The sequence below is a fragment of the Nyctibius grandis genome, chromosome 1, assembly GCF_013368605.1.
Source record: "Nyctibius grandis isolate bNycGra1 chromosome 1, bNycGra1.pri, whole genome shotgun sequence".
Classification (NCBI taxonomy): Eukaryota; Metazoa; Chordata; class Aves; order Nyctibiiformes; family Nyctibiidae; genus Nyctibius; species Nyctibius grandis.
Genome location: NC_090658.1, coordinates 125287035 through 125306725, shown reverse-complemented (window position 1 = coordinate 125306725; position 19691 = coordinate 125287035). Strand labels below are relative to the sequence as shown.

The 19691-nt window shown below is 38.2% G+C and overlaps 1 protein-coding gene across 1 annotated transcript; it reads left to right on the top strand.

Moving 5' to 3' along the window:
• Positions 1 to 3098: 3098 nt before the first annotated feature.
• LOC137670145 (WD repeat and coiled-coil-containing protein-like) lies at positions 3099 to 19011 on the top strand. The gene is made up of 3 exons (XM_068412807.1): positions 3099 to 5018; positions 15319 to 15439; positions 18860 to 19011. The coding sequence occupies exons 1-3, from the start codon at positions 3099 to 3101 to the stop codon at positions 19009 to 19011; spliced, it is 2193 nt and encodes a 730-aa protein (XP_068268908.1).
• The last annotated feature ends 680 nt before the right edge of the window (positions 19012 to 19691 follow it).

Sequence of the window (19691 nt, the reverse complement as noted above, 5' to 3'; positions counted from 1 at the left end):
AGAGATTTTTAGAAAGGCCACAGCAAACTCATCAAAGGTTTTGTGTCTCTCCGCGAGTCTGGTTTCTCAGTGGGCCTCATCTCACACTCACTGAAGTTGTATTACAAACATTCCTTGTGGTCAGAGATCTCTGAACCTCCTTTGCTTTAAATGAAGTGTGTAACTCCTTATCTACTAAGCACCTTTATTGATTTGCTTCAGACTTCCTAGAAAAATTCTACCATAAAGATGTTACGTGATAGGATACAACAGGTGAATAATATTGGTGAACTGAAAGTGCTAGGGTTTGGGGAAAAAAAAAGATCTTAACACTGGACAAAGCAGAAATCAGCTGTGAATATATCATGCCTCACTACCTCATCACCTCACTAACATGCCAGTGGAACTTTGTGGATGTTGTCATTTTTATGTCTGACTATCTCAAAGAATTAACTAGAAATAAGTAAGTACATCAGATGAAGTCCTATTTCCTAATGCTTTCAGAGATAGATGAAAACCTCACTGTGGCTCTGCTACAAATAGTTTTCAAGAACTCAGTGTTTGTGAGACATCCTTAATTCCAAAATTGAGGATGATTCTGTTACTGGCAAATCTCATAGATTCAGCCTTGTATCGCCCTCTGATAATGTCACAGACAATGCTGAAGGGCAGATGCATGCTATGAGAGGTGATGAAATGAAAAAAAATAGAAAAGAAAGTTCAATCTTCCACATGAGTAGTCCATGATCTCAAGGTGTCTGCATAACTGGCAGAACGCACACCATCCTTAGTGAAACATCTTCTGAGATAAAACATTTCAGTCATACTGAGGCAGAAGTTTCTGCATCCAAAACACATTTTAGGTTGCTAGAATCCAGCTGCAACATAGTTTTGTTATGATATTTAAAGCACCATTCAGAATGTAGATGAGATGGCTGTGCTAAATAGCTTTATCTGTTTCAGTAACATACATCCAGAAGACAGCAAAGCAGCGAAGCAGCATTATTTTAAAGCAAAACAAAAAATATCTTATACAGACTCTGCAAATTTGTGGAGCTGCTGGGATTGTATTTTAATGCAATCTATTCATTATAACTACTATGGATAAAAAGCTACCACTAATATATGACACAATAATCCTGCTACCACTTTGAGGAAGTGCAGAATAGTCAGAGTTCCTAGTGAAACAGGTATGGCAGTGTGGCATCTTAAGCATGGCCTGGGCATCTGTGTCAGCAATGAGTAAGGTAAAATCATTAAAAAACATGGTTTCGCTGCAAGCACAGACAGGGACCAAAAATTTAGGAGTCTTGCATAAAAAGGGATCTTCTAACCTGCGAATTTAACTTCTTAATTTTTACCTATTCCAGTCATCATTGCTGGCTTGTCCTTGATGAATATAAAAAAGTCTTGATTTTGAATGTAATCTTCATGAAATAACCTACAAAAACTAAGTAGCTGTGAATGAGAATATGGTATGATTACTTTATGTAAATTTGGAGTTCTTTATTGGTACACACTATCCTCAGTAAATACACTTGGAAAAAGGCTACTAAAAAGATTCTTATAATGGAGGTCCAACTGCCTTCAACAAGAGGTCTTTTTTTCCCAGATAGTACTATAAAGTATATAAAGTATAAATCACCCAAAGATGCAGAATGTCGTACATCTTTAACCATTGCGGTTATATTGATAATTTGTAAACTACCACCTAGGTCTAATTTATTCACATTATTTTTTTAATGTAAACAGCAAGAGGCACAAGTTACATCAAAGCAGAAAGGAGATGCTAGTAAAATGAGAACTACAAAAAGATGCTGAGGATGGGATTCAGTTACCTGTATATAACCTTCTAATGCCATCTTAGACAGTCTAGCTACTATCTAGGGATCATCTCTGTAGCCAGCTGCCACTCCAGAATGGCACTACTCTTCTGTAAGTCCTATGCCATATCTGCCAGCCCAGTGTGGCTGTCTCAGATACCCTACGGCATTGGAAATAGTAGTGGTTGCTTATATTTAAGTAATGAATCCCACCCTGACAATTTATGTTCAGCGATATGCAAGCTCTGTTCAAGCTAACCCCAGAACAGGATGTGCTGAGGAGGGAAGAATGGAGACACCCAAGGCAGTCCATCTGAACCAGCTCTGCTCCTGAAACAATACAGCCGAAATAAATTGGCGTATCCTCACACGGCCCCACTGTGTTACATGAGTTTATTGGTTGAGTCTTTGTCAACTCAAGGATCTTTGCATGATGTTATGTTACATATTGTAGAAACTGCAGAGTTGAGGGAAATTTTGGCTTCCTCTTTGCATTTTGGCTATATGATGAGGGAACAGTCCTCAGATACAGGTGGCTGGGAAGACGAAGTAAGAAATGAATATATATTTGTAGCTAGGAAGTCTGTCCCAGTACAATGAACTCTAATCAGCTGTCTTTGCTTCTAGACTATTTTGCTTTTTTTTTTAAATCTCACCTTCCTTTGTTCTCTTGTAACTACTAACAGAACAGAGCATGATTTCCCTTTTCTACTTTCCTTTCATAGGCACTTAGGATCTTGTATCTTTGAAAGATGCTGTCCATCAGAGATTGCAATCTGCCTTGTACAGTTCTCAGGTATGTTTAAATCTTCTTTTATCCTTCAAAGGCTGGCTAAAAGAAGTGTCAGGTCATTATTTCAGGCTGTAGCTTAATACTTAGGCTTAACAGTGTATGATCTCTCTCCAGCCTTCACCAAAGACCTTCATTCACTGAAGGTCAAGGTATTAGAGTGTTATTTTTAAATACACTCCCAGCAGTGAAGAGTTAAAAATAGACTTCTACGAAAACGTACAGTAATTGATTAAACCTTGTTAGCCATCACATGAAGATGATAACTCCTCCCAGGAAAAGAAAAGCAAAAGCAGCTTTGACATGGATTTATACTTAGAAGAGCAGCTGCAGGCTTGCTGGGAAGGAGTTCACAATATAGGCTCTTGCATTATTAGCAGAAAAAAACAGCTTGGTTCTGGAAAGGAAGGGAATACGAGAAAAAAATTTCCTCATCATGATCTGCAAGTGAATTCCATGGATCCTCTACTTTGGAACAACCACCAGTAGACAGAAAGCTTTAAAAGATGGAGCTGGGAAAGGCAAAACTGCTGAGAACTGGCCTCAACGCTTTATATCAGGCCATCCACCCCATGCATGGAATTGCCTGGACAGATGGGAAGCAAGTGATACTGACTGCTTTACACTATCATCACAGAGAGCTAAAGTTTGGAGACTCAAGTGTTGTTGGTCAATTTGAACACGTTCATGGGCTTTACTGGGGCTCATGTTGCTCTACGGATACCCCAGCTCTGCTTGCTGTTCAGCATAAAAAGCATGTTAGCATTTGGCAGCTGGGCTACAGCACTGCAGAGAAGAACAAACCCTTGATTTCTCAGACTTGTGAAGTTGGTGAGCCGTTTCCACTGCTTCCCCAGGGCTGTGTCTGGCATCCAAAGAAGGAGATCTTGGCTGTGCTTACAAAAAGAGATGCTTCAGTCTTGCATGCTGTTCGTACTAACAATACTAGAGTTAAGGCAGATATCAAAAGCAGTGGGCTTATCCACTGTGCCTGCTGGACTAAGGATGGTAGTCGTTTAGTAGTTGCTATAGGCAGTGCCCTGCATTCCTACATATGGGATGATGCTCAGAAAACTCTAAATACCTGCTCCTTTTGCCCAGTCTTTGATGTTGGAGGTTATATCTGTGCTATAGAAGCCACACTGGATTTCCAAATTGCTGTAGCTACTGAGCTTCCTTTAGATAAAATCTGTGGTTTGAATGCAGGCATTACATTTGATACGCCATCTGGTACTGAGACTGGTTCTTTAATCTCACAGTCTGCTCTGGTGCTTGGTGATGAGGAATACTCCATGGACCTGCGAAGAAAGTCCATAGATTCAGACAGATCAGGTGTTGATTCAGTTGCTTCTTCTTCATCAGGTCCTGTGGATTTAACCCGTATTCTTGCAAACCGCCGTCGGTCTGATCCTGGTCCTCTTATTACTCTGAAACGCAAAGACTCTGCGGCAACAAATGGTCAAGATTCTTCTCACTTGATCTTGGTGACTTTTGAGAGGAAGGTAACCACCACCAGAAAAGTCACCATCCCAGGTATTCTGGTTCCTGATATAATGGCTTTTGACCTTAGAGCTCAGATTGTGGCAGTAACCTCTAATACCTCTAACATTGTTTTGGTGTATTCAGTAACCTCTTCCTGCATGCCTCATATTCAACAAATCCAGCTGGAAAGAAATGAAAGACCAAAGGGCCTATGCTTTTTGACAGATAAACTCCTACTGATTCTGATTGGCAAGCAAAAGTTCCCTGAGCCTAGTCTTATTCCATCTTCAAGTTCAGACAGGTATGTAATCCGTCTGATGATCAAAGAATTGATGCTGGAAGAAGACTCTTCAGCATTTCCCGAGACTAAGCAGAAAATATTTTATAACTATGAGTCCTCTGTTAATACACCTGGAAAAAGAAAGTTCTTTGAAAATTTTGCTACAGAAGACCAACCTCAAAGCAGGGTGTTGTTAATATCAAGAAGCACAGTTATTCAATCTCCTAGCGGCAGCAGAAGACTCATCAAAGAAGTAAAGAGCCCTAGTTATGAGCAGAGCTCTTCATCAAGTGTGAGTGACCTGGATGAAAAAAGGCTCCCAAGTGACCCCTCGGTGGTCTTGGAAACATTGGATGCTGAACCTACCAATCGTTCAGCATCTCTTCTTGGTTTTGGAACACCTACCAGGCTTTCCAGCAGACCAGCTTCCCCTAAAGTGCAGTTCAATGTGATCCAAGAAACAACAAGTTCTCCTAAGAACAACAACTTGCCAAATGAAAGAGGAATGAGTCACATATCTAGAAATTTAGAGAGACTTTGTGGCAGCTTCAATGAGTTACAACTGAGTCTTTCTGAAATAACGGACTTTGCTAAAAATGGGAGGAAGGTATCTTCAGCCTATCCATGTTCACAGGAACCACCTGTCGTTCATATCACCTGCCAGGTAACTTTTTTGTCAGCTTAAAAATATTGTGATAGGACACTGAACTTCTAAACAATCTTGTATTTATTTAGCTTTAAATCAAGAGGATGCAGTTTAATTCTTATCAACACATGAGAAATGTAACCTGAGCTTGGCATGAAGCTTAATTTAAATGGTATTATAATTTGTCATTAAAACAATAGCTCAGGATGATGTGGGTAACTTAGAGGATACTTCACATGGGAGATCTGTCTCTGTTCTTTCTTCTTTGATTATGCACAACTGTCTTGGATACTAGCTGATTTTGTGTGCATCTATCAAAGAGAGAGAACAGAACCAAAGAGTTGTTAATGTACAAAAGGTGTATATGTTACTTTAGTGTAGAGATGAGCCTATGAGTAGGGTGGTATGGTAGCTGACCAGAAACATAATAAATTCAAACCCAAGCTCAAATTCAAAGTTTGCAGCTAGCTAGACTCTCATAAAGGCTGAAACAAAGTACTGAATCTCAATTTATGGAAAATTCAGGTGGGCGTGACATGAAGTTGGTTTATTTCTACTATAATTTCTCACCACTGATCTTCACAGAGCTGGACATACTCAATTTGTAAAAAATATTACCAGTTCAAATAATCTGAAAAAAAAATCTGTCGATATGCAATTATAATTTCATTAAACAAACAGACAAATGTCAAATCATCGTGTTCCTATCCCACCCTTGTTTTGACAAAATTTGGTTTTAAATGGTTTTAAACTGAAAGAGAGTAGATTTAGATTAGATATTAGGAAGAAATTCTTTCCTGTGAGGGTGGTGAGACACTGGCACAGGTTGCCCAGAGAAGCTGTGGATGCCCCCTCCCTGGCAGTGTTCAAGGCCAGGCTGGATGAGGCTTTGAGCAACCTGGTCTAGTGGAAGGTGTCCCTGCCCATGGCAGGGGGGTTGGAACTAGATGATCTTTAAGGTCCCTTCCAACCCAAACCATTCTATGATTCTATGAAAATTCCTACTGGCTTCAATAAGAATTGCAAAGAATGTAGGTTGGGTAATTATTTCTGGCTATTATTCTTAGTATTATTTGCAGTAATATTAACATTATACTGATAATATTTTTTGGTCATGTTGATGCTAGTGGTATTGCTGCTAAAACTGGGGTCCCTTTCAGGATGTAGATGCCAGTTATAAATGCATTCTTATCTACTGCAACATAAGCAGCATTATGTCAGAGTAATACATTACACTGTGATGATGCTGAAGTATGTACTTCTCAAACAAATTTGACTTCCTTTTACTTTAAAGGAATCCATACAGACATCTAAGTACCCCTCTTTAAACACTCATTAAGGGAATGGTGACTCAAATCAATTATATTAATTACTTTTTAGCAGTTGTTTACTTGGCATTTAAGCAGATTCTAGTATGTTAGGTACTCTGGATAAAAGCAAAGCTTTTGATCTGAATTAGTCAATAATTTAACTTGAGTACATTATACAAATTCTGATGAAAAAAGCAAAGTCTATTTTAAATAATTTAGGATTTTATTTGCCAAGAAGCAAGCCCTTCTGTTCGCTAGCATGTTCAAATTAATTCTGATTTCTTAATATAAATCAACTTATTTATTTGGCAAGCAGCCCTATCTCTTGGATTCGATTGGATTAACCTTTCCAAAGGGAAGCTTTGTGACATGTAACATTAATCTAAGATCTGAAGTCACTGTGCACATTTGCTTGCACAAGCAGTAAGAATTATCTTGCTTTTTCTTTGGGAGCAAAAAAAATTATAAAATATTAGTGCTTCTAAAATACTGCTAGACTAACTACATTTAGAGAGGAAGACTCTTATTTATCAGAACAGGTTAGTTTCACATTGAGCCAGCAGAAAGCACAGCTAGTACTGCATTATAATGACTCAGAAAAAGTACCACTTAATGTCTTTCCGGCACACATAGCTTTTCTGTGTAAATCTCAACTAATGCTTTGCATAGTTCAGCCCCTCTTCTGAAATCTAACAGGATCACAGTATGATGCCAAAAAAAAAGAAAAATGGACTGATGGCAAAAAGGCCTCCAGACAGACAGGGAAATATTTGCTTCATAGGCAGCTAATAATTTTCTCAGAAAATAGTTGTTTTGATTAGTTTGGATTCAGACATCTGAACCTTGTTCCTCCTTCAGGAGTTGATTAGCACTCTGTGAGCTCAGAGACCAGCTGGGCTGTGGGTTCCAGCCAGGCTCTGTGTTCACAGTGCAAAAAAAGTCAGGAAATAGCTTTATTGCCTTATGATATAAATATCAGCCTGTGGAAAACATTGTAAGCTTTAGGAACACTGCAGTCCAGTCAATAATACAGCCTTTATCTTTCAGCTTTTTGTGCCAAGTGCATGTCTTCTTAAGTGTTTGTATAATCCTCAGCACGGCAGAGGCTCAATCTTGATTGAGAAATCTATTGTACTATAAAATATAATGATCAGTACTGCCTAACCATATTTATGCATTAAAAACATAAAAGGAAAGTTTAAACCATAATGGATAAAAATGTAGCAATAATTAACGGGCAATTATGAAGACTGTTGTGCAGAAGCATTATTGACATATTTATGTATGTTTCCAGTTCTGCTTAGAAAACCATAATATAAGACAGAATGTTTATTACTGAATAATTCATAATGTCTGCTCACTAAATAGTCTTCAAAACCTTTGTTTATTCTGTTAGTGCTAGCCTACCTATAACTCCTCTGAAGTCACGTCCATGCAGTACTACCAGAATTTATGTTCTTTGTAGCCCGTAGCCGTAAAAGAAAAACAAGATCACTCACACTTTGGAAATGTCACTGCACTATCACTTGTGTAATAGCATTCAGCCACCAGAGGTGACTTGATCATTCAACCCTGAAAAGCAAATATTATTGCTCTTTCACCACATGCAGACTCGTGATTCAGGAGAGTGTGGGAGGGCAGACAGACAAACGCAATAAGAGGATAATATTTAAAAAGAAAAAAAAAAAAGAAGGGATGAGGATCTGTCACACATTTGTTTCTGTTTCATTTTGCAAAAAGATACTTTTATCCTTTTTCCCCAGAAAAGAAACAGCTGCAGAATATTTAAACGAGCCTCATTCAAAAGCTAATTACAGTGGAAATAAAGCCAATCTGGATTTGAAATTAACAGCATTTAGGCAAACCTCTCCAGGAGGAGTAAAATTCATCTTAATCTGAAGAATATCTTACAACTCCTAGATTTTGCTCACAAGCGATATTATGTCAAAAGTCTATATCACTAAAAGCATATATTGCATAATTAAACAGGAAATAAATATCTTTTCAGCAATTAGTCACCATGATTTCCTTGTCTTAGCACTCACCAATAATTGCATACAAGTCAATTTGTACTTTTATAGCATCTTCATACAATTTACTATGGGAAACTTTATTGCCAAGGTCAGCTACAAAATAAATAATTTTTTTACATGGAGCTGAGAGATGAATAGAAAGGATCCAAACATATGGCAATAAAGTTTTTCTGACAGAAATACATGACGTAGAGATAAAGAAGGGGGTATAAGGGTGGCGCAGTAAAATGAGCAAAGACCAGGCTGCAATGATCAGCTGTAATAAGACCATGAACATTTCTGAAATCCAAAGGGCAATTTTGACTCAGGTTGAGCAATAGAAAGAAAGCCATGAAAATGATGGAAGAGGAAGGTGATATGACTGTTCCCTGGAGTAAGAAACTAGTCAGCCATCCTGAAGTTTAGAAGGAAGAGATTTAGGATGACTATAAAAGAAAGACCTGCAGTAGTCAAGAGAAGGTGTGATTAATGCATGGATAACATTTTGAGCAAAGGTTGACGAATTTGTTAAGAACAAATTCTGACAACAATGTTCTGAAACTGATCAATAGCTGACAAGCAGGGTTTGTAGAGGAGACATAATACCTTTTATTAGACCAGATGATTTGTTTGTTGGATACATAAACACAAAGGAAAAGGAATATGTAATGTCAAAAATGAATCCAAGTTCTCATACTGTGCAAAGAAAGTAAAGATCTGAGTTAAAAAAAAACATACTCAAAACATAAAGATCATGGAAGCACAAGCATGAGGACAAAGGGTATATCTCAGATGACAATATACCTGAAACAGTAGCTGCAGAGCTATTAACAGGGAGACAAGAGTAGAGAAATCCTAGCATCATTTCATCTGAAATGCTGATATTCACTATAAATGCAAACTGCACTGGGATTTAGGCACAGAATCACAGAATCACAGAATCACAGAATCACAGAATCAATCAGGTTGGAAGAGACCTCAGGGATCATTGAGTACAACCGTTGCCCTGACACCACCATGTCAACTAGACCATGACACTAAGTGCCATGTCCAGTCTTTTCTTAAACACATCCAGAGATGGTGACTCCACCACCTCCCTGGGCAGCCCATTCCAATGTCTAATAACCCTTTCTGAAAAGAAATTCTTCCTGATGTCCGACCTGAACCTCCCCTGGTGAAGCTTGAGGCTGTGTCCTCTTGTCCTATCGCTAGTTGCCCGGGAGAAGAGGCCAACTCCCACTTCACTACAACCTCCCTTCAGGTAGCTGTAAACTGCAATAAGGTCACCTCGGAGCCTCCTCTTCTCCAGGCTAAACAACCCCAGCTCCCTCAGCCGTTCCTCGTAGGTCAGACCCTCCAGACCCTTCACCAGCTTGGTCGCCCTCCTCTGGACTCACTCCAACACCTCAACACCTTTCTTGAAGTGTGGGGCCCAGAACTGGACACAGTACTCAAGATGCGGCCTCACCAGTGCTGAGTAGAGAGGGACGATCACTTCCCTAGACCGGCTGGCTACACTATTCCTAATAGAGGCCAGGATGCCATTGGCCTTCTTGGCCACCTGGGCACACTGCTGCCTCATGTTTAGCCGGCTGTCGACCAGCACCCTCAGGTCTCTTTCCACCGGGCCGCTTTCTAACCACTCTTCCCCCAGCCTGTAGCTCTGCATGGGGTTGTTGTGGCCGAAGTGTAAGACCCGGCACTTGTTCTTGTTGAACCTCATGCCGTTGGTCTCGGCCCAGCTATCTAACCTGTCCAAATCCCTCTGTAGGGCCTTCCTACCCTCCAGCAGATCGACACTGCCACCCAGCTTGGTGTCATCTGCAAACTTGCTGAGGGTGCACTCAATCCCTACGTCTAGATCATCTATAAAGACATTGAACAGCACCGGCCCCAGAACTGAGCCCTGGGGAACACCGCTAGTGACCGGCTGCCAGTTGGACTTTGCCCCATTCACCACCACTCTCTGGGCTTGGCCATCCAGCCAGTTTTTAACCCATTTAAGAGTCCACCCATCCAAGCCCCGGGCAGCCAGTTTGTCCAGGAGGATGCTGTGGGAGACAGTGTCGAATGCCTTACTGAAGTCTAGATAGACTACATCCACAGCCCTGCCCTCATCTACTAAACGGGTCACTTTGTCAGGTGCACCCCTGAGCACCTCAGATCTCTTCCAAAGTAAACATTTTACAGGCTTATGCTTCTCTGACAAGTTAATTAGTGTTGCAACTGGAATGTCCCACGTAAGGGCAAGCAAAGATATTAAGATCTTCACCAAAATGAAATCAGGACCTGTCAAAAATCAAACAGGAATCACAGCCACAGTAGAAATCATGACAGGAAAGGGAAGCAGTGCAGGCTGCCAAACCTGATTAATACTACCTGTGGCAATGCTGCACAAGGCTTAATGAGACACAGTACTTTGAATGTCAAAAATCATAGTTCTCATTCCTCTTCAGTGGTCTTCCTTAGCCATCTAACTCCCTTTTCATTGTCTTCTGGGCCAGAACCCCAACGTCTATTTAGTTTACTAGATTTTTCTCATCCCACACAATGAATATGGGGCAAGACAAAGGCAAGCTAATGGTTACTAAGGTATGAAAGTTGAAATTACCACTGAAGCACAATACAAAGAGCTAAAATCAAGGATTTAAGAAAATGGAGTCCTAGGCAACTACAGCACTATTCATCTTACAACGCAGAGATGTGACTAACCTGATACCTTTCCTTTATAAAAGAACAGATTATTAATACAAAGGATATGAAGAATATTTAAAACACCTGTAATTCAGTACAGTACTGGAAATCGTGCCACAGGGGAAGTTATTTGTTCAACAGAAGAGAATAGGGATTAATAGAAAAAATATAAGATGGTTACAGAATTAGCTGGAAGGAAGATAGTAAACGGTTACAGTAATATAGAAGAAAATGGAAGAAATTTACTAGTGGATTTTCTCATGATTGATCTTCAGGCTAATCTAAAAGTTTCATTAATGATCTGATGAGATATGCTAATAAAATCTGTGTAAGGCATAAAGTCAGTAGTATTTTCAATAAAGGATCAGGATATCACACCTGTAATTTCATGACCTTAGCATCTAGAGTAAAAAAAAATGGATTGAAATGAACTAATATGAAGTACATAGTGATACATTCCAGGATTAATAGAAGGAATTTCTGCTAAAACTGGATATTCATTAGCTGAAAACAACAAAGGATGACAAAAGCTTGCACATGTTAATTGACTACAAGATGACTATGAATCAAAAATGTTTATGAAAAGAACAAAGGCAGTCTGTGGGTACATCAGTGAGGCACGTCCAGTAAGTAATGCAGTACTGGGCAACACAGCCGAGGCCTTATCTGGAGAACATTTTACATTTCTAGACATCTATGTGCAAGAAAGACACATTCAAACTGCAATTGATCACTAATCCAGTGTCAGTAAAACCAATTCTGATTGTTAGCATATTCTTATTTACCTCACTGTTTCATCAGTCGTTGAATTTAAATTCATTAAGATGATCTTAGCATCCAGGCAAGGGTAGGCAGTGCATTAGGAAATACAAGATAAATAGTGAAAAAGGTCAAGAGACAGAACTAGCTGACTGATCAGTGGGGTTCAAAAAAGTGATAAAAGACATGTTTATTTATCATGCAGACATGCAGTGTACAACATTGAATCCAGGAACCCTTTTTGCCTTTGTAAATGATTTTCTTCTTGTATATATTTGCATTCCACGACATGAGTTTTGAAAGACAGTTTGGCAATGCTATTATGGGCTAACTGCTGCCCAGAAGACCCTTTATAGGCTATAAAGTCTGATCAAGGGGCAGGACGACATGGATGAAGGAAAACAATTCTTGAATTGATGGTTTCTTTCTGTTGGATTTTTGTTGAGGGAGAGTTGGACTTGACGTACCACAGGAAGTTGGCTGAAGAAACTTAATCTGAAAATATCCACTCACAAATGTGGAAATATATTTGTTTCTTCTGTGATTAATATGTTCTTAGTCTACCAATAAACTTTGGTTTAGGATAAAACAACAAACATTAAGGGGTTTTAATCTGAGAATTGCAAGTCCTCTGCCTTCTATTGGGGATAAACAGCAACATAGCAAAACCAGATACTTATTTTGGGAAGACATGGATTAAATTTAGTTTTGACTAGAAAATTGTCTTTGGGTTAAGGCATGAAAATGAGAAGTACTAAGGTGAGATTTTAGTTTCATTTCTAACTCTGTCACAAATTACTTCCATGACCTTGAGTAAATCTCTTAATCTTCCTGTGTAATGGTTTGGTCACCTATAAAAAGGGAATACTAACAGTTACCTACCTCTCAAGAAGGCATGGGTTTAAATCAGTTAATCTATGATATGATGCGTGTGAACATATTCCTCGAAGAGAAGACATGTTATCATCACTTAAACTAAACATTAAACAAAAAATGCTAAATAATTAGAAGATAAAAACAGAGAAAGATTTTTGACCTGACAGAATTTGCCAGCAGACAAAAATAAATGTAAAGATGATTAAGTAAGTTTATCATTATGAACAGAAGTATACAACAAAGACAGAGAGAATAGCTAATAGGAATGCTCACAAGTAATGGAAGACAAACAACTCTGAAACTTAAGGTTTGAGGTCTCTACTTGAACAGCTGGTTAGGATAAAAAATAGATGCCATGTAGTTTTGCATATACAAAAATGTTTTCCACTTCTAATGGCTGTTGCAATAATAATTTGCAAGGCTAAGTAGGAAACATACCAGAACGAAGTCATCCTTAGTATACATTTCCATTCAACTGATTACAAGTCAACAGAGGCAGAGCTAGATTGTTTTCTGATGATTCTTGAGTTGAAGCGTATCTAAGTGAAAAAACGAACCACTCATGTCAAGGCAATGTGCCTGTCTCATTTAGAGTCCACCTTTTTCTGTAATTCATTAACTCAAGTACAAGTTTGAATAAATACAAGCGTGTGAATAAAATCTGCTATTTCAACCTGAATTCAGGAAAATGAAGTAGCTGTTAGATGTGCTAATCCACAATATGCAGCAATTAAAAGCTTTGCACAAATACCTGTAAGGACAAATGGCATCTTTGCGATGTAAATGCAAAGCACATGCTCACTGCTGAACATTCAGCCCATTGAGTTTTAAATGTATTTATGTTCAATAGAATATAGTACTATACAATTTGAAGAGACCTAAAAATGACAAAGAAGTTCTGTTACATAGTTATAGCTGTAATGAAAAGTTACTACGGGTTTATGACTAAGAAAATGATACTTCTTTGATGTATTCCTTAGGTATTTCCCTATTAATTACACAGCAACAAATTTCTGGCTGTTTTGAATGGGGAAAGACATGAGAAGACCTTTGAAAGTTGGAAAGTGTGAATTTTTAACAGAAATATATTTTTACAGTTCTTACATCTTCAATCAATCATAATACATAAATAAATAACCATCAGCCATAGACTATCTGTATGGGCAATTTATGACAGAGGGGGGAAAAATACTTTTGCAACAGCTGGCAGACATTCTGATTTACAGAATCCAATGTGGTTGCATGACTGCATACATCCTATGTACAGAAAAATGAAAGTGATTGATTTAGAAAGCTTGTTACACAGCAAAAAAGAGCACATGTTCACTGAGAGAGTGACTGAGCCAAAAGACAGCACAATTAGAGATGAAGACAAGAATTAAAAGAGACATTTATTCAGTCAAAGGTTAGATTACTCTGCACAGAAATAGAAGATGCAGTTGTGAATTCATTCAACTGTAAGTTTCATTTTAGCAAGAAAGATTCAAGGGTGTGAAGTAGACACAGACAGCGTAGGACTAGAACAGGAGTTAGGATAGATGACATGTTTTCAACTCTTTCTAAAATGTTAACTCGGATCCCTCCTGAATGTACAAAGTAGAAAGGTCTAGGAAATGGGATAAATAGACTGTTCATTCAAATAACAAATACGTTAAATCTGGGGGTATTGCAAACACAAGGGATGTCAAAGGAAAAAAAAATCATAACATGGGAACTACACAGGTGGAAATTATGAAGAGGACAGAACAAAATGAAATTCACAGGGGAAAGTACAGCAAGATTATTTAGAAGAAAATGTCCAATTCACATATATTTTATAATGGCATTGGGTCACTGGAAAATTTTTAATGCTAAAATGACTTTCAAACGATAGCAGATAGGAAAATGTAAACACAAATATATATCCACTCCATAACCACATTAGCTCAGCTGTTTTGTGGTCCTTGCACTTTGCAGGAATCAGAATGAACGAACACAAAGGTGTCAATTCTCAAGGTCAGCTAAACTTCATGAAGTATGAATATGCCACCTTTATATTCAAGTGTGTTCTTTTAGTGAATGTCAGAGAAAATTCCAGGGCTGTGAATCCATGCATTCCCTCTCTCTCAAAGAAAAACCCAGGATTCCCAAGCTATCTTGTGACAGCTTTTCAGAGAGACTGTCACTATGTCCAGTCTCTCTGCGATTCTCTCTGTGCCAGAATGGAGGTTATTTTACTGGGGTGGAATAGCTGACCAATGACTACCAAACCACCCATGCGTCCAACTGAAACTGAGCAGAGTACTCATTTGCTCTGGTAGCATCTTGGACAACTTTATTCCAGGCATGATATACTCCCTTCCACTCAGCTGACTCTTCAGGCAGAAAGGCCCAATGGATGCATATATGCATGATCTAATACATTATATATACAGGGCTGATGCAGTTTGGAGCTGCACGAGCACACAAAGCAAAAAGCAAAGAGGCATATTCCTCTTCACATGGGACTATAAGATTGCACGTAGAAATGCACTGCATGATGGTATCGTGTATAAACTGTAGCAAAGGCAAAGAAAAAGCAAAATGACTAAAGAAATGAAAGGAAGAGCAGTGGAATGGTTAGAAGAACTCAGGAATGATGTCTAAGCCTTTAACAAGATCTTTTCTTTTACATGCATGCATATGAAGAAAAGTTTTTCAAATGGAGCAGTTACTGAAGAAACAAAAGATGTTCTCCTCTGTGATGGCAAGATCCATTTGAATTTAGTCCAGCAGCTGTTTGACCTGACTGTTATTGAAATGAAACACGGTATTTTGTTTTTATTTCTGGTATCTGGTTTCACCTGAGATTTTTAGTGTGAAAAAGGCATTTGTGGTAGAATAATTACCCCATATACTGTAATAAACTGAGATAGCTAACTTTTGAAAAGTATGTGTTTTCCTTTGTCTGAAATATGGCAGTGTCTCTTGAAATCACTTAAATGCTAAGTAACTGCAGAACTACCTGCTACCACAGTAATATGTTAGATGCCTCTACAAAGGAAGGCCGAGAAAATAATCAGTACACTGTGTTACCTGGAAATTAAAATACTTCCTTGAGACCTTTTGGCATTTTGCTTTGCCCATCTTTACAAGCATGTCCCAGACCTGACAATAGAGAGTAGGTTGGAGAAAAATTCATTCTCAGATTTTTGTTTTTATATATATATATATATATATATATATAAAAAAAAAGTATCATTTGGGATTATTTTAGTGTAAGATAAACAATGAAGCTTAATGTTCTAATTTGCCAGTCTCACATTTCTACCACCCACCACTGATTAACTTGTAAGGACAGAAGCAGCTAGGGAAATCCTAGCCCCAGACCAGTCTCTGAATTACCTTGTCCCTGTCTGTTCATGTATGCTAGCTTCTCAGCAACATACATACTGTTGTTTTTTAGCCATTTCTCTACAATGCTTCTGATGGCTTTTCTCATCACAGTCTAAATATATTATGATCTTATGCTACACAATAGCTGTCTATAATGATGGTCTCCTTGTGTGTTTTCCACATTGAGAGATCCATAAATTACTCTCTGTCTTGCCCCTTGTCTTAGCCCCTGACAGGCTGAGACACATTGGCTTAACCAGTGTACTCTGTCTTATGAGGAATGAATTCAACAGTTGGTGAAATCAAAAAGAAAAGGAAAGTAATAATATAAGCTATAGTTTTCTAAATAATGATGGTTAGATACCAGACTGCTATAAAATAGGTTTATTGATGAAAAAGAAATCAGGCCTGGGATGTTACTGGTGCTGACACCAAGGACAGAGGGAAAGAGAGATGTAAAATATGCATCATTCTGCCATTCATATTCTGCTTATCTCCTTGTTGCTGATGACACCACAAGAATGAAGAAAAGGGGCTACAAATATAACACAGATCAGGGGAGCTGCCTTTATCCAAGACGCATTGGGCCATTTCAATTTTCCCCTGGCTTACAGCAGTTTCTGAGAGTTGTCCTAGAAGATAAGGATATGGAGGTGTCATATTTTTGTCAGCAATCTCTCTTGACTGTACAGGGCAGTGGAAGCATATATGAAAAAACTCTACTTGCTGTCGAGGCCTGAGCTATTTCCCAGCAGGCTTCTGCAATAACACAGTGCAGCTTTGCAGGGCACAGAGAATACCATTTTTAGCCTGTACTTACAGCTCTTGATTTTGGAAACAAATGTCCATAATGAAAAAAGATATTTAGAATTCAGTATGAAAACGATAAATAATGGGCCTGAGGAAACCTATTTTCAGCTCTATCAAACAGTTGAATATTTAATATTTAATTAGCAGAACACCACTCCTCAGTTTCATGCATTAGGCTTCAGAGTTATCAAAAAGACAATGTCTCGGAACCACCCTAACATGTCCCTCTTTCTGTTCAATGTGGTGCTCGGCTTTTCTGAAATTGACTCTGTTTGGTGACAGCAAAAAGAACAACTGAAACAAGAATTTGCATTTTAAGTCCAGGGCTGTAATACCTGTACTAAATATAGCCTGTCATATAGTGCCCTGCTATTAGCACAAAGAAGTCTCTCTTTTCAGCAGGTCATCATAGTAATAATTGTGCATAGCAAAAGGGTCCTGCATTCTGCACAAGGTTTTTCCATCATTGAAATATTTTGTGGGATATGCTTCGAAGCAAGTGTTATCAATGACACAGAGAATTTCAAACATTTCAATAGATGAAAATGGAAAAGTTCCAAGAATTTGACAAAAGAGTATGCTTTATCAATTTGACCAACAATGTAACTATCGATTTGGACAGTAGAATTTCCACTTTCAGGCCCATCACTTACAGAATCTGAAGTCTGTCCAGAATTAGAAAGAAAGTATTAAGAGTAGAAGATTAAAGATTCGTGGTTTGGAATGACAATCTTCTTATGATGTAACAGGTGACATGACAACATGCAATAGTGTAGCAGCCTGGAAAAGTGCTTTGTTAATAGTATAAGGAGGGGAGATTTGCCTTGTCCAGGAACATGCTTTGTTATGACTGCCAAAAATTAAGCATCGTTCTTCTGGATTTTCTCCACTTCCTTTTTTTCACATTCCTTTTCAAAACACAGTTTTATCTCCCAAAATTAAAAATTTCAACAACAGAACATATCAGGGCTTTTTTTACCTCATATCCCAGCTAATGCCCCTGCTCACTAATGACAGGATCATATGCTCTAAGAAAAAAGTGTGATACAAGGGCTCCCACAATGCTTTTCCTTTGCCACAGATTTTTTTCTTTTTCATAAAATGTCGAACTGAAAAAAGACAAATAGAGAATTCACTATTTTCTATAAGAACTGCAATATCCAGTCCAAAAGGAAACAGATGAATGACTAGAAAAAAATATATATTGTACATACAGTTTCATTTTCAAGCTGACTTGCAAAGGAAAGTAAAAAACAAAGGGGCAGGGGGTAGGTTTATTTTCTGCTTCTATGCAATACAGAAAGTGAACCTGAATGATTTTGATGTCTTTGTTTTTTAATCTTGCTTCTTTTTATTTTCAGAAAAAAAAGGATTAAAAATGTCATTCAGATTTTGTTCATTCCCTTTATGAGATTAGATAAATCATTAAAGGACAAGAAATTTTATTATATCAGATTTTGTAAATCATGATATCTTTTGGAAATCATCTTCAGGGTGTAACTTCCTTTCATTTGCTATATGAATTTGAAAACATACTGAACAATCTTGGCTTGACAGTAAAGGAGATGGAAACCCCTGCTTCCTTCTAGAATAAATAGAGCACAATCATTTTCTTTGCCAACTTTTTCAGTTTTTATGATCTCTTCATCATTTGGGTAGAGCAGATGAGCAAAAAGAATAAGCAGAAGTAGATGTCACTAGAACAAAAGTCAGCATGGAAAGGCTGGCTGAGTTTTCAGAAAATGGAGACACTTACAGTTTATCAGAACTAGCAAAGATGCATCTTGGTCTTCAACTTCATTTAAATAAGGGATAAAATGCCTCAAACCTTTCCAGACCTTTCATTTAGCCCCCCTTCGCATTGACACAAAGGTGTGTTTAGCATGGATTGTCAGACCTTAATGTCATTAGTGTAATAAGGCTTTAGTGCACAAAAGGAAAGCCTGCTCTGCTCCTATGCTGGCTGACTTTTTAAAACGTGCTTGTACACTTTATGTAACCAGAGCAGTACCTCATTTTCTTTTTTTTTGCTTAATTTTTGTAGGCTCTTCTTGGATTGTGCTCACTGCGGACAAGGACGGCTTTGTGCCATTAATATTCAAAGCAACACAAGAGATAATCATAAGGGATGGAACCGACAGTTCAGAAGTCTGTGGAGGTCACTCCTACAAAAAAAGCATTTCAATGCGACCATGAAGCAGAGTGACATAATTTCTGAACAAAGAACGCTCAGGACCTTCTTTCCTAATGCAATACAGAGACATTCTGCAGTGTCAGAAACTGAAAGACTAGAAAGCTGTCTTCATTACTTTCAATGTATTTTAACCATAAAATCTGTGGCCTGGTTACACTATAGCTAAATCCTAGGGTTGGCTAGACCCTCATGATTTCTTCTGAAGGATCAGACCTAGAGTAAAGTTCACCACAGCTGTTGTTATTAATGGCCGCCAGTGGACTGGAGCAGAGAGAAGCCTCTACTTTAATTGTGGTCAGGATGTTCTTGGAGAAACAATATTTTGCTAAAAATCATGCAGTAACAACAAATGTAGCTAATACAGGTGTACAGCCCACACAAAAGCTGAAGAAAACACAACTAAAGAGCATTTATATTCATTAAGGAAAATTGGGAAGGAAAAAAAAAAGAAAACTGCTTCAGGCTGTATTTGCTGTTCCAGTTGGATCCCATGGAAACCTGCAACATTTTCAGAAATGCTTAATTTTTATATGAAAATGTTCAGTTACTAAAAAGGCTGCATCACTGTCTCCTGTCAGTGTCTTACACAGCACATAGATTTATACATGCACACAGAAGAGAAAGAAAAAACCTTGCAAGGCAAATTAAGGATCAAAGACATTGAACGTAAATTTCATTTGGC